General features: G+C 37.4%; 1 protein-coding gene across 3 annotated transcripts; it reads left to right on the top strand.

The window, feature by feature from the left end:
- The first annotated feature begins 3,460 nt into the window (after positions 1–3,460).
- Positions 3,461–14,422, top strand: stap2a (signal transducing adaptor family member 2a). 3 transcript variants are annotated; one of them, XM_060871057.1, is made up of 11 exons: positions 3,461–3,661; positions 5,999–6,070; positions 6,370–6,489; positions 7,583–7,639; positions 11,230–11,381; positions 12,146–12,277; positions 12,487–12,556; positions 12,659–12,761; positions 12,971–13,063; positions 13,172–13,309; positions 13,709–14,422. In XM_060871057.1, the coding sequence occupies exons 1-11, from the start codon at positions 3,560–3,562 to the stop codon at positions 13,762–13,764; spliced, it is 1,095 nt and encodes a 364-aa protein (XP_060727040.1). In that variant the 5' UTR covers positions 3,461–3,559; the 3' UTR covers positions 13,765–14,422. The 3 variants fall into 3 exon arrangements, with proteins under 3 accessions (XP_060727040.1, XP_060727022.1, XP_060727032.1); XM_060871039.1 differs by having other exon boundaries at positions 13,706–14,422; XM_060871049.1 differs by having other exon boundaries at positions 3,462–3,661; positions 13,175–13,309; positions 13,706–14,422.
- The last annotated feature ends 1,230 nt before the right edge of the window (positions 14,423–15,652 follow it).

The following is a 15,652-nucleotide window of genomic DNA, read 5'->3' as shown; positions in this document are numbered from 1 at the left end:
TCAACATCATTAAAAAACATGCCTTGAGGGAACAATCTAATCAGAGCCTGCCATATTGACCATCCCGGATATGAGCTGTGAGCAGACTATTGTCTGTGTTTGAGGATCCATGTATTTGCAGATAGATTTTGTCTGCCAGCTTTCACCCAGAGAAGGCGTGTTGTTTTTCCTGGCGCTTGATACAGTTTATGGTGATCAAAAAGGGCCAAAACTAACATACTTTTGTTTTAACTATTATTTTTTGTTTTATTTTTATTTATTTATTTTTTATATGAACAGTTTTGTCATCATATATGTGTATGTATGTATGTATGTATGTATGTATGTATATACATGTGTTTGTGTGTGTGTGTGTATTATTTTATTTTATTTATATATATATATATATATATATACACACACACACACACGGCACTTTATTAGGTACACCTTACTAGTACCGGTGTGGTCTTCTGCTGCTGTAGCCCATTCACCTCAAGGTTTGATGTGTTGTGCGTTCAGAGATGCTCTTCTGCATACCTCGGTTGTAACAAGTGGTTATTTGAGTTACTGTTGCCTTTCTATCAGCTCGAACCAGTCTGGCCATTCTTCTCTGACCTCTAGCATCAACAAGGCATTTGCACCCACAGAACTGTCGCTCACTGGATATTTTCTCTTTTTCGGACCATTCTCTGTAAACCCTAGAGATGGTTGTGCATGAAAATCCCAGTAGATCAGCAATTTCTGAAATACTCAGACCAGCCCATCTGGCACCAACAACCATGCCACGTTCAAAGTCACTTAAATCACCTTTCTTCCCCATTCTGATGCTCGGTTTGAACTGCAGCAGATCGTCTTGACCATGTCTACATGCCTAAATGCATTGAGTTGCTGCCATGTGATTGGCTGATTAGAAATTTGCGTTAACAAGCAGTTGGACAGGTGTAGTGGCCGGTGAGTGTGTGTGTGTGTGTGTGTGTGTGTGTGTGTGTGTGTGTATATACACACACACACACACACACATACATACATACATACATACACACACGTATGTATGTATGTATAATATGGTTATCATGATGCGTCCAGTTGAGCAGTTCTATTTAAGGCTTGTGAACCTTCTGTTTTTACACTGTTGTTTCTCAGTGTGTGATCCTGAGTGAGAGTGGATGTCTTCATTCACTGCCAAAGTTTAATTCCAGTATTTCAGAAAGCACGAAATTAGCTAGATGCTCTTGATACTCCCAGAAATTGTGGCAAAACAATGATGGATGATGGAAACCTAAACCATAAATGAAAGTTTTACGTCTTGCATCTAAAAAGAATATGATATGTGATAATATGATGACATGAAATTGAATTCATTATCCCTACGGTGGTCCTGGTCTGCATGATATAGTGTCTTGGGACAGTCCAATTCTTACAAAGATGCAATCTGTGTGTTCAAGCCATCTCAGGAAGTTTATATTTATGAGCTGGGAAGTTAATGATGACATCAAGTGCGTTCAACTCACTTGGCTCAAACTGAAACTGCAACTAAAATCATTTTTGATGCAAGTAACCATTCAAGTTCTACAAATTTACCATCAGCTACAGATGCTATATTCGTTAAATACCCCATGGTTTCTTACTGACATGCCACCAACTCTTGTAGTTTGGACCTCAAAGAAAATTCAGAGACATGATTGAGTTCAACTTGTAAGTATGATCTTACTGATTTGACTTGAACGCACCGTGTTCTCTTTGTTCTTCTAAGTTCAAACTTTCATAGTAGTCTCTCAAATCAGGTCTTCACATGAAGGCAAAAGTTTTCACTCTCTTAGATTAAAAAAAAACAGCATATAATGAAATATCCTGGAAATGTTTATTATCCTGTACCCGAGCCAGGACCACACTGTCAATAGATGATCAGTGATCTAGCAGACCTCCCGCTTTATTTTGAGATAATTATTTCACTTTTGACATAGATGACTCTTCTTGCTCCTCTTTTAAGTGAGTTGATTTTGGCCAGAATGTGTATATTACATTTCTCAAAGAAGTTTGCTTTGGACTTTGAGGGGAGGTGGACTGCTGAGTGATGAATCTGCTCCAGAGGAATCTGCCCTCTTGACATGAGACATCTGTTTATAATACCACACCCTGGTATAGTGTTTATTTCATGATGTCATGAGCACAGCTCACACACATTGCTTAAATAGCAAGGATTCCCTATTATTTAGATGGAGAACTTAAGAAATCTATAAGATAAGCATTGAAATGTTGACATGAGCTGAAGCCCAGTTCGATGAATAACTACAGGAGAAATTATCGCAGTAGGAAGATAGTGTTCAAAATGTGTCTGCAAAGCTAAGCTTTAAATGTCCTGAAAATACGCCACTGAATCCCAACTTGAAATATTTTAAGTCCATTACATTTTTCACACAGTTATAAACTACTTCAAAGGTAAGCGAAGGTCATCCATCCATTTTCTTTACTGCTTATCCACACAGTGTCTTAGGGAACCTGGAGCCCATTTCAGAGGTCTTGGGGCACATGGTGGTGGTGCAGAATGCCAACCTATTCACACACAACAAATTATTTAGAGATGCCCATCAATGCATGCCTTTGGAGCAGGGAAGGAAACCGAAGTACCCAGAGGAAACCTTTGAAGCACAGGGAGAACATGCAAACTTCACACACAGGACAAATGTGGATATCAAACCTCCAACCCCTGGACACGCCCCCAGTCAGTGAAGCCATCATTATGATTACTCAGCAATTAAACCAGCCTAAGTGTGGGAGCTTGGTTGATTTAAACACATTTAGTAGCTATCTCTGGTGAGAAACATGAGTAATCAGAATCATGCAATTTTGTCATTTTTGTTTGAAGGATTTCAGCCAGGTTGCAATACTTACTTGCAATAATTTTCAAAATGTGTGCACACAACTGACCACAGTCAACCTACACATTACTCATTACTGTCAATAAATGATGATTTATTAAAAAATGTATTAAATAATTTAGTGGTGCAACTGATAGCAAGATTCAAGAGTGAAGCTTTTATTTGTCATGTTCACAGTTATATACTGTATACAATTTGTGTTTCTGGATTATGCAGTTATCATACCACTCTGAGGTGCACTCGGTTAGTAAACTTTCTATAGCTCCAGTTACATGCTTCCCCCAAGAAGAATTAATTTCCCCATTCTGATTATCGATGTTTGCATTATCTGAAGCTTTTGACCAGTATCTGCATGATTGTTTGTATTGGCTGCTGCCACATGATTGACTGATTAGAGCATGTTTCTAATAAAATGGCCATTGATTCTATACTCATTTTTCCCTCATACAACCATAACCAAAACCCACAAGGTGCACCTATCCAGTCTACATCCCCTAGACGTTTTCTCGACTCCACCCACAGTAGGTGGAGTTGGATCAGGTCCGATTCCTCTCTGCTTCTGCGGTGGAGGAGGCTAGAATTTTGGCACGCCTGCTTAGCGACTCAGATTCTGCGTTGATCCTTTTGGCTTTCCATATCAGTGAACTGCGCTTTGTCCCCCGCTGCCGGTCCAGTCACATCCCGTGCTGGCTACGGCCATGGCGGCGGCACCGGTGAAGCAGCGGACCGGGGCAAGCCGAGCTCAGCTCCCCCCATGCTATTATGAGGGATATCTTGAGAAACGAGGAGCTAAAGAGAAGGTAAGCATTGTGAGTGCTGCTTATCATGTCGGGTTAAAGGCGGCTCTTCCAGGCTTGCAGTGAAGACGCGCCCACCGGCTTTATTACATACGTCTCAGCTGTGTATTGTGTGCATATGTGTTTGTGTGTGTGCATACTGTATGTGTTTATGTGTGTGCATATGTGTTTGTGTGTGCATACTGTATGTGTTTATGTGTGTGCATATGTGTTTGTGTGTGTGCATACTGTATGTGTTTGTGTGTGCATATGTGTTTGTGTGCGTGTAGGCAAGGCGAAGCAGATTGACAGGCTCCCTGTTTTGGGGGAAAAGTCCTAATAAACCACCCGTGTGTGTGTGTGTGTGTGGCACAGTGACAGGCTCCCTGATTAAATTGATCTTATGTATAAAAAAAAAAAAAAAAGGATCCTGGGTTTAAAGGATTGTACAGCAAGAAAAAGAACTTATTTTTGTGCCCTGGTTGAATGGAGGCACGAGAAACCGCATATAAGCGGTGCGATTGTCATGATTAACACAGGGGTCTTTTTTTTAACATTGTTATTGTGTGTGGTTGCGGGTTTGGACATTTCTTATTTATTTATTTATTTATTTATTTATTTATTTATTTATTTATTTATTAACTAACATTTTTACCGTGTGTGCATTAAATGTTGCAGTGCATGGACACACCTTATTGCGGCTTACACTTCCACACATTTCAATTATGAACCCAGTGTTAATTAAACGCATCTAATATGCCAATTAATCTTGCACTCCCGCGTTAATTAAGGAACTAAAGCACGCGCACGCTCGCGCACACACCCACCAAGAGCCAAATTGGTTAGACTGGTGTATTATAAGTGTGTCATGTGTTTGTACGACTAGATTCTCCAAAATCAAAACACATAAATGTACATGGATGAATAAATCAATGAATTGTCTAACTAAATCAGGAAAACCCAAAACACATCATAGAATGAAATTGTACTGATTTGGAAGACAGGTTTCATGTTTGTTTTTTATAGATTATGTGGTGTATAAAGTAGTTCATGTGCATGAAGATCTTTTGATTTAAAAAAAAAAACAAAAACCAAAAAAACTGTAAAACCATCTAAAACTTATCAGTAAAATTATAACAGCATTTAAAACAAAACATAACTTTTTCCTGGTTTATGTCTCGCTTATAATTATTAAACTGGAATAATATCATTTCTACTTGCAGTATGAATTTACTGTGACTTCCTAAAACAAGGCCAGATATACTGTGCCAGATATAAGTTTTCGTGTGTGTGACTGCAGTGCCATATTAAATGCAATACGGTCTCTAACAGGAAGGTAAAAAAAGAATATATATATTTAAACTTGTATTAATATCTATTTTAAATCTTATCAATGGTGTTTAATGGGATTTTGGCATATATAATTTTGTAATTCAATCTCACACACACACACACGCAGATTGTTGGTGTATCGCTTCCTGTCTGCTTCATGGTGTGTAGTATAATGTGATTTAGGACTGTGTTAATGTTTAAGGTATCAGCTGGCTCTTAAGTAAAATTAATAGAAAATTCAGGGACAAAGAAAGCTAGACAGATTGGAAAACAAATATCTTGGGGGTTCAGGTGCAGTGGGTGTGTGAAGAGGGTTGTTGGGGGTGGATTTAAATGTATAGATTGGGAATGTGTGTGTGTGTGTGTATGAGAGAGAGAGACAGCTGTGCTCCATGTTGCCCTTGGGGGCTCTAAGCTGCCCCAGAGCTCTGGATTTGGCAAAACAATCCAAAAAGAATTAAGAGGAGTGAATCTGTAAGCTAAGAAATGACAGTACATTGCTTTACCAATTGTGTCATGAGTTATTATTATAATGATGATGATGATGATGATGATAATGATGATAAGCCTTCCAAGTTGTGAAAATACGGATTTACTGTTAAATCTGTTGTTTTTGAAAAAAATAGATTGTATTTGTAGAGTCTGGATTATTATTATTATTATTATTATTATTATTATTATTATTATTCAAAACTGATATTTATGATTGTGTTCAGGATGTATAATCAGTATTTTCTATCAAAGTTTTTCTAAACAACAAATACATGTCATATATTTGGAAAGTGGGAATGGTTACTGTACATGACACAAGAAGATGTTTATGCTCAAGATGTAAGCAGTTCATTAAAATACTCAATAAATTCAGTAAGTTTTCAGCACAGACTCACAGGTAAAACAATCATCGGTTTATTAGTCATGTTATTCAACTCCACCTGTTTAATCGGTAAGAGTCCAAATTAGTCTTTGCCCAAATGCACTTATGAGATATAGAGTATTATTCATACCACAGTTCTTTCTCTTATTATACAGGTGTCCCGGAGACTATGGACATGCTTGTGTGGCAACACTTTATACTTCTTCAACAACGCGAAAGACACACATGTAAGCAGTACAGTAAGTTTGATGAAAAAATATGAGGATTGTTGAGAAAATTGAGATTTTGTCAAGCAATATACATCTGAATGTAATCAATCAATATTATTGTTATTATCAGAAATCATTATCAGTTTTCTTTTCTTTATAGGTTACTGATTTGTTTGTAAATAGGGAGGCACCTTTTCACTCAGAAACTGGGGGGTGCAAAATTTTTGGTTGATATAAGATTAAAAGAGATGTACGGATTTTCCTTTTGGAAATGATTTTCGGGGTGTGTGTGTGTGTTTGTGTCTGTCTCTATACAGTATGTGGAGAAACTGGACCTGAGTGGGTTTGTGTCTCTGATTGATGACTGCAGTCGAGACAGGAATCTGGAAGCAGCTAGAATGAATTTACGCATGAAGGATGGAGAGATCAAGCTAACTGTGAGTTTACATGAAGCCAAATATTTAAAGACTACATTCTAATATATTTGTCTGTACATACTGTGAATTACTTGAAAATATAATGACCCATCCCTGCAATGATTAGTCATAGTTGGTTAAGCTTTTGTGTTTCATTAAAATTGTGAAAGATTTTATTGTGAAATTTGGAAGACTAACGGGTATTAACTGTAAGGCCTCATATTAACCGATGAGCATATTACGTGCAAGTTAAAGCTCCCTTCACACAGTGATTTTATCTAAGCTAGTCTCCAGTAAATATTCCTTCTACTGGTTGCCATAGTGATAGCGTTTATCAGTGCATCAGTATATCTAGCATTCCACATCAGATTCCCTGCTGCTGAAATGAAATCTTCTAAAAAATTCCTATCGCATGAGATGTAGCTGAAGCAGCATGTGCTTTTTACTACAAATCACATGTACAGTACGGTCTTTGTCTTTCCTCCCATTGCTACTTGCTAAATAAAGTTACTCCGTATTTGTATAAAGTTCAAGTTTTGTCAATTTTGTCACATCCAGTAGCAATGTGAGAGACACTTTCCAAAACATATTCACACCGAAAGCTTCATCACAACAACCTCTGGAAAAAGAATTTCATTTAATCCATCCATTATAAACCAACAAGCCCGTGTGGTGTTACTATAGAAACGAAAATGTCTTCGAACAAGTGCATTAATATGTTCAGCAATATAGCTAGACCTGCAGTTATCAGATTTGAGAGTCTATTTGTTATGAATGACCTTAATATGCAATATATTATTCATCCAACAACTTCCTGATGATCTGCTTCCTGGAAAATGTTCTGTGAGATTTGGAATTTGATCTAAAGTTTTTCATGCTATTCACCTCTGTATGCCAAATCCCGGTCAGATGACTGCTTTAGGGTCTGTCTTTGTCTCAAACAAGTCACGTGACCGTCTCATTTTACTGCAACAGACAGTGAGGTGAATGTTGTCTAAATTAATCACGGGGACAGTCACATATTTGCACAGATTTCTGTTCTTCAATTATGGAAAATTCTCAGTGACTAAACAATTAGATGATTTTTCCCTCTCACCGTTTTTTCCTTTTTCAGGCTCCTAACTTGGAGGCACGAGAGCTGTGGAAAGGCTTCCTGTACTCTGTAGTGGATGTGAGTGCAACATTCTAAAACATAAACAACAACAAAAACATCACACAACATTCCAGTGAATTCTGCAGAGCAAAAACTCTGCACTCTAAGATCAGAGGTGATCAGATAAGCATCCGATCTTTATCGTTATTAGTAATTGTTTTAATGTATTAATCAAGAAATGATTCCCCCCCCCCCCCAAGAAATCATATAGAGCATAACATAATTCCATTAATGATAAGATGTTATGTTGTGTGGCAGAAGAGTGTCAGAATTAAAGAATTAAAGGAAAGACAGTAGTGAGGGCAGATCTGCTGTATGGGTTAGAGACTGTAGCAGTGAGGAAAAGACATGAGGCAGAGATGGAGGTAGCAGAGATGAGGATGTTGAGGTTCTCTTTAGGAGTGATGAGGATGGACAGGATTAGGAACGAGTACATCAGAGGGACAGCTCAGGTTGGCTGTTTTGGGGACAAGGTCATAGAGGCTAGATTGAGATGGTTTGGACATGTACAGTACGGAGGAGGGAGATGGTTATATTTGTAGAAGGATGCTGGAGATGGAGCTGCCAGGTAAGAGGTCAAGAGGAAGGACAAAGAGGAAATATATGGGTGTGTTAAATGAGGACATGAAGGTAATTGGTGCGAGAGTAGAGGATGCTGAGGATAGGGTTAGGTGGAAACGGATGATTCGCTGTGGTGACGCCTAACCGGAAAAAGCCAAAAGTAGAAGAAGAAAGAGTTAACTGTTTTTCGTTTGTTTCTTTCTTTCAGAAGCCAAAAAAAATGGAATTTCCTTTTGTTGTTTCCATGTTGTACATGAAATTCTTTGTCTTGTCACACTCCACAGTGGTAGTAGTTGTTTTTGTCTAGCCTACTAGGGCAAAATATTCATTGAAAAGTTCAACCACCCCCCCCCCCCCCCAAAAAAAAAAAAACAAACAAAAATTTTCCATTTTCATAGTAAATATTTATATTAAACCCATTTCTGCTGCCATTTATGCTCGAAGTGCTTGACCCTAAGGATTTATTTATCGGTGTTATTTTCCACTAAGATTCTGTATACGGTTATCCAGCAGAGAGAAAACCAGTTCTCTCACACTGAAAGCCATAGTGTCCTGACTCATTTTAAATCAGACTTGCGATGATAAAACAATGTTTATACTGATCAAAAATCAGTTAATGGTGAAAAAAATTGGTGCAATGCTAATGTACCGGTAAAGGTATGGGGTAAAAGTGGTCCTTTTTAAGTCGTGACTTGCGGTTGCTTTGGGTTATAAATGTGTTTGAACATTAACACATTGATTTGCTCTGTTCTCCAACAGTTAAAAAAAATTCTGGTCATTATTTGATGAGCATAACAATGAGGTACAAAATATGCAAGATTCCTGTGGTGACGATCTACCAGGCATAAATAAATAAATAAACAAACTTCCTGCCTGTTCTAGCCGTTCAGTCTTACTTGGAGTGAAGTCATCTGTGTCGTCAGTTGCGTTCCAGTCAGCTGATTGACTTGTGAAGAACAATCCCGTTTTTGTCCCGGGGAAATTCCACATTTACAGCACAGCCTTGAGGCTTGTTTGATTCTTTAGATATCACACACTGCTCATGTTACCTTTTGAAGCTTGCAGCCTAACATGTCCTTAAAAAAGACATCTAATTCTTCTAGTTCCACTAGCGGCTACACAGACGCCATATTCCTCGGATTGTGTCCACAGTTTCTTCGTGCGTTAGCATGATCCAGGCTAACCTTTGTGCAGATGATGTTCAGGGTGCAACAGCATTTCTGTGAATCGCATGAACTATTTTTCAGTTTACTTACAAATCATCTTGCCTGGTAAAACCTCTTTTTTTTTTTTGACATTTCGTTTTTCCTTTTCTATTAAGGCTAAACTTTCTGACTGTTTGTAATTTGTTGTTTGATTGAAAATAGTCATTTGCAGTGGGATTATGGAGGATAACAAGCAACAGTGACAATCAGTAGAAACTTCTGGTCATACAGCAAACATTCTGTTGCTAAAATCATAAAAAATGCATATTTTACAAATTCTTTTTTACTAGAACAACTAATAAAATGTTCAGTCTAAACAAACAAATGATTTTAAAATTTATTCAGCACGTTGTTGATGTTTATAAGAGTCTAATATTTCTGCTTGAGGTCATCCAACAAACACTTTGGGCTTCTCAGAACGCAGACATGGGTTTGATATCACAATTTATTAAAGGAGTTAACCATTTTGTGTGGAAAAAAGGTAACCATTTTTTATTTATTTTTTATTTATTATCCCTTAGTAGACTAAATATAAAACCAGAAATACTTCCATAACATTGAACATGAACATAAGCACTTTTTTTTGCATCTGGTAAAAAAAAGTGTTCAAATAAAAATGATTAAAGTTAACTTTACACAATATTCCACGAATGGGTGGAATGTATATGTATATTTATGTATATCTATATACATTATTTCTTCATGTTCTCCATATATTTCATATTTTTATATAGCTTTTATATAGTTTTCTTTTATAGTTTATACTTTCTTATTATTTTATTCTCATTTTATTTTTTGCTTTTTTATACTTTTTTTTTATATTCTTTATTCTTATACCGGACAGTTGCATAAAGCATGTCACTGCATATCGTACCCTGTATGTATGTGTATGTGACAAATAAAATTTTATTTGATTTGATTTGAATGCTATTGAAATGAAGGTTAAGAGAAAAGAATCGTTTGTGATTTCTATATTCCTCACAAATGTGGATATCAATACCCTTGAATTAAAGCCAATACAGGGTTCCCACGTGTCCTGGAAATCCTGGAAAATTAATGACCAATGTTCCAGTCCTGGAAAACACATGGAAAATGAAAGAAAATATAAATTGTCCTGGAAAAAATATTGTTGTCCTGGAAAATTATTATTTTTATCTTGATCATTTAAAGAACAGTTTACAACTGGTCGAAACAATTAACGTTAGTAACAGAAAGTGCTCTGTTCAGGAACGTTGAGTTTTGACGGGTTTTTTGTTATGCTGTTTAATCTCGCTGTGACGGATGATGCTGTCTTGTGTTGGCGGTTTCAGGTGCTAGGAACGGTTTAAGTGCTCGAATGTTTTCAGCAAATGGTGACGGGTAACCAGGTTATATTAACCTTGTTGATCTGAATATGATGTGCAAGGGGAATGCACAGCAAACTAAAGCATGACGGCATTGGCCTGAGAAAGGAAAGGGTATTAATATGTGCGGTCTTTTTATTTTATAAATGTTGAAATTTCATTCACATGACAAATTGTCTTTAAAAGTATAGTTAAGTAATAGCCATAAAGTGTACGTTGTTTTTAAGACTTCTGGAGAGAAGAACATATTACTTTAGGCCGTGAAGCTGTGAGCCTTGTCTTTTTTTGCTAAATTTGAAATGTCCTGGAAAATGATCTCTGAAAAAGAGTGGGAACTCTGCAATATTCTTTATTTTGACCTCACTGCCTTTGTTTCAGTTTTAATCCCCAGTTCACAAACGCCAACATTATCAGTGCTGATAAAGGAACGAAGTAAATGAATAAGTGACCGTGTGTGTATTAATATATCAGTAAATGATTTCCTTCATGTGCTCGTCAGCTGGCAGTGCCCACTACTCTCACTCTGCTGCCCGGCCAACTGCAAATGCTGAAGGAAGTGGTGGAGAAAGAGAGACAGAGAAGAAGAGCTCGATCTCTCTCGAGAGCTCCCTCCTCACCCCTGTCTCTCCCTCTGGTAGGAGAGATTCCTGCGTAAGTATTTCTTCATCCAGAGATGCTGGCTCGTTTGTATATTCATGGTTCAAAGAAACAATAAAAGAGTAGCTATAGTAACAGGAACCTTAAAGGTAATTGTAAAATGTGGAACTTTGTACCTGATATTCTCTTAATTGCAGCTTGTAAATTCTCTGTAGAACGTCTTTGTCCTTTAGATTCACTAGATCAATATCAGGAAATAAGAGGAACAAGACAGCTGTTATAAAGAGGAAGCAGACATTGATTTTTGAAACTAGCTTCCACTTTTTCTTCCATTTCAAGGCATGAGATACGAAAAGACGTTCTTTCAGCTAACAGCACAATGCTCCTCATTTCTGATTGGTCAGAAGGTGTTAATTCACCAGACAGTATTTTACAGTACAACTTTGCTGGCAAGGTTATGGTGGTGATTTGAGCAAGAAGGCATTTATTTAATCCTTACGAAATTAGTCCTAGTGTCAGTGCTTCATAACATAACATACAAGTGCAACCTGCCATTGTTTAATAGACCAAAAAAACATAGAAAAAGAAGGAAACACTTTTAAAAGCTATTGGAAAATTCTCAGCTTAAGATGGATGGATGGATGGATGGATGGCAATTTAAGCAAGAACTTGTTTTTATAATTTATATTAAAAAAAAAACGAATATAGAAGAAGAATTAAAGACTTTCAGATGTTAGGGGTGTTTGATGATTTGTTTCATAACCACATGCCTGTTGTGTATTAAGAGTGTGTGTTTGTGTGTGTGTTTTCTTGGGCAGCTGTTTCAGACCTGTCTCACGTACAGAAGCTGAGGTTCTGTTAGAGCGTCACCCAGACTGCGGGAACATGCTGCTAAGACCGGGCAGAGACGGCACGTCACTCGCAGTGACCACACGACAGGATCTCAATGGGTATGCTATTAGAATAAAGGATTAAAACACCCTCATCACTATCTCTCTATACCATACACTGCATTTTTATTTTTACCCCAAGACGTTTCCTCACAGCATCTTTACCACTTCAGGATCTCTCTCATGTTGTTTTATGTTCTGTCTTACTCTCCTTAACTTAATTACCTTAACAGTTACACTCACATTACTGCTTTCTGAACGTTCCACAGCTCGGTGTTCAGACACTATCGGGTTACCCAGAAGCCTCAGGGAGGTTACATCATCGACGTGGAAAACCCGGTATGTGGGAATGAATCCATAGATGATGATGATGATAAAGAATGTGCAGTGTTGAGACAGGAGGGAATGCAGATAAGTCTGTGTGTGTGTGTGTGTGTGTAGATCCCGTGTCCCACCCTTCATGATGTTATTAACGCACTAGTGGAGAAAACAGCTGGGACGCTTCAGCCTTTTCTACTGGAGGAGCCTTATGAAGAGAATATCAGTATGTCTGGCATGCAAACATGCGCGCACACACACACACACACACACAAGTAGCAAACATTAACAAACATGAACATGCAGGAACAGAATCCTGATGAGAACTATGTAAACACGACACATTCAGATCCAGTGAGGAAGTCTTGCCGACGTCCTCGGCTCAGCGCTGGGTTTCTTGTTTTGAAAGCTGAAAATTCCTCGTTATTTTTCCAGCATACATTTCGTCCAACGATGAGAACGGAGAGCGGATGCTACACTGTGCACCAACTGGCACTTTCTCTAGAAGACCCTCACTGCCTCCAAAAGGTAAAATACCACCTCAGGATTTTAACCTCAAAATTAATCTCCAGAATTCATTGATGCCATTTTTCTCTGGGGTGTGTGTGTGTGTGTGTGTGTGCGTTTTGTTTCAAGCAGGGCCAGAGAGATGGACGTTGAGATCTCACTCTAAATCTCCTAGTCCATCTCAAAGATCACTAAGCCCCCCAGGTTCACCATCCAGCCCTATGAGACGTCTGGTGCTCTCTCCCTCGCCCTCACCACTAACACAAAGTGAGTGTGTGCACATAGATCTTTCTTTTATTTTTATGATTTTTTAATTAATAAGACAAAAATCCTAGTTTCAGTGTCAGTGCTGCTTTATATGGATCCCCACTACAAATGTAATAACAATAATTACAATATTTCAGGATTAAAAACGAGGAAGCTTTAAGCATTGCAGGGAAATAAATGTCAAAAACAGAAGCATTAAATTTATCAACAAACATTTGATACTGCCTCTTTTTGGTTATACACAGTTTTTGCCATCTGTAGCAGTGTAACATTCTAGGTTCATTATTTATTGACTGTATTTTTTAACGCCTGTCGGTGTTGTTAAAGTAGTTACAGTGATTAAACCATTGCAATGCTGTCTAAAGAAATTTGAGTCTGACTCAACTAATATTCCAGCAGCTTTCACAGAAGAGCTCAAACAGAAGCTGGAGAAGAGACGCACCAGCCAGGACTGACTTCCTGCTTCTCCTCAGCCAATCAGCAGCATGGCCTCGTCCCCTGACTGTCTGATTCTGCCAGTGCCTTTGTGATGACAGTCAACGCTCCCAGATATTCAGTCTTATTATTTCCATGGTGCATCATTATTCAAGCTGAGCAAAAAGATCTAGTAAACGCTTCTGCCTTGGGAAGGACAGTGTGGTTTGAGCACAGGCACAGATCAGTCTGAGCCAAGAATCAGCATTTCGAAGCTGCAGCTCCACAGTACTAAATACACTGAAGAGCAGCTCCTCTAAACTGCCATGAACGTTCTTGTCATGTTCTCCTGTCATTTTCATTCAAATTTTCATTCAAAGCATTTTGTCAGGGGCTGCAGCAGGTAAGTTCATCTTTAAAGCTTATGCTTGTGTTAGTACAAAATAATAGCAGTGATGAAGTGTCTGATGTGTAAGTTACTGCTCAGAACAGTGTGTTCTGTGTTTCTGTACAATAGTGGGGTGTTTTTTTTGTTTGTTTGGGTTTTTTTTGTGTTCCAGATTGAATACTAGACTGATCATCATTACTAGTTTGTGTAATGATCATTGCATGGTGCTACTGTTTGTACACAGATTTTGTGTGTATCACTGTTAATTTTTCTCCTATTTATTGGAATTAAAGGGACGATTTTTCAATATATTTGATACCCTGTGTGCCTTATACTTTCCTGTCCTGCTAATATATTTATATTGAATGGAATTAAATTTTTTTATTAGGCTAAAATAATTTGTTTTGTAAGTAATACTAAATTTGTAAGTAAATACTCAGTAAGTAAATAAACAGTGGGCTGGTGAAGTTGATGAGTTTTTCATAACTGAACATCCTGAAGAGTTTTATTCCTCTTAAACCACAGCATCTTGTTAATGGTTTGATTTATTAATTAAAGCGCATTATGTCATACTTTTAAGCATTTATCGACACATTCAATATTCAATATCATCAGGTATCATTTAGATGATAAACATATACAGACAACATATACATATTCATTCACTGCCCCATAGTGAGGAGCCTCGGTCATACATTCGGTCGTTTAGTGAGCCGTGACCATAGAAACAATAACGCATTCAAACGAGTGCATTAATATAAATATGAATAAAAATTTACTTGCTTTTTTTTTTTTTACGACTATAACTACTGTCAGAGCTGCTGTTGTAAAATATATATATTTTAATTTTTCATTTATCTTCAGATTTTCTTTTGTTATTGCAAGGATCAAAAGTGTATGTTAAGATTTCCAGATATAATATGATGAGATGTCAAAAGTTTTGCATCTCCTGTTCTGATTGCGATGTAATTATTAAATTAGAGGTCCATCTCTAGATTCTGTCCTTCTTTTTGGATTCATTTAGTTCTAAGATTTATTCCTATTTCATAACTGTCTTTAGCCATTCTTATTTACAGACCTGTTTGAACACTGAATGATGTCATACACTGCCCTCTTCTGGGCAAAATGTTTCATTACAACATTTTCTTTTGCTACTTTCCAAACAGCTTTTACTCTTTCCGGTTTTCTGTGGTGTTCTACAAAATGCACCGAAAATTTTCACACATAAACTAATAAGAAAGATTGAGTACAAACATTTGTATGCTGTTTTTTAATTGTTTGTTTAAAAAAAAAAAAAAAAAAAAGCTCAGCTGACAACCACATTCTATTCGGACCCAGTGTAAGCAACTAACAATACATGTCCTATTGTGTCCAGATCGACTGTTATACAAAGTGGCCACTAGATGGAGCCCGTGAATGTCTATGATAAAGATCACGACGCTAAAATTTTCACAGATTTGATTAAACAATTGCAAATACTTAACAGTATCTCTTAAAAGATACTGATATGATATGAAATCATTGTCAGATGTCAACAGAAA

The sequence above is a fragment of the Tachysurus vachellii genome, chromosome 1 (assembly GCF_030014155.1).
Source record: "Tachysurus vachellii isolate PV-2020 chromosome 1, HZAU_Pvac_v1, whole genome shotgun sequence".
NCBI lineage: Eukaryota > Metazoa > Chordata > Actinopteri > Siluriformes > Bagridae > Tachysurus > Tachysurus vachellii.
The sequence above is the reverse complement of the archived record's forward strand: the minus strand, read 5'-3'. Positions and strand labels throughout refer to the sequence as shown.

Coding starts and splice junctions, on each gene's coding strand:
- stap2a (XM_060871039.1), top strand. CDS start 3,560: ATGGCGGCGGCACCGGTGAAGCAGCGGACCGGGGCAAGCCGAGCTCAG. Junction 11,382..12,145: donor CTGGTAGGAGAGATTCCTGC/GTAAGTATTTCT, acceptor TTTCTTGGGCAG/CTGTTTCAGACCTGTCTCAC. Junction 12,278..12,486: donor ACACGACAGGATCTCAATGG/GTATGCTATTAG, acceptor AACGTTCCACAG/CTCGGTGTTCAGACACTATC.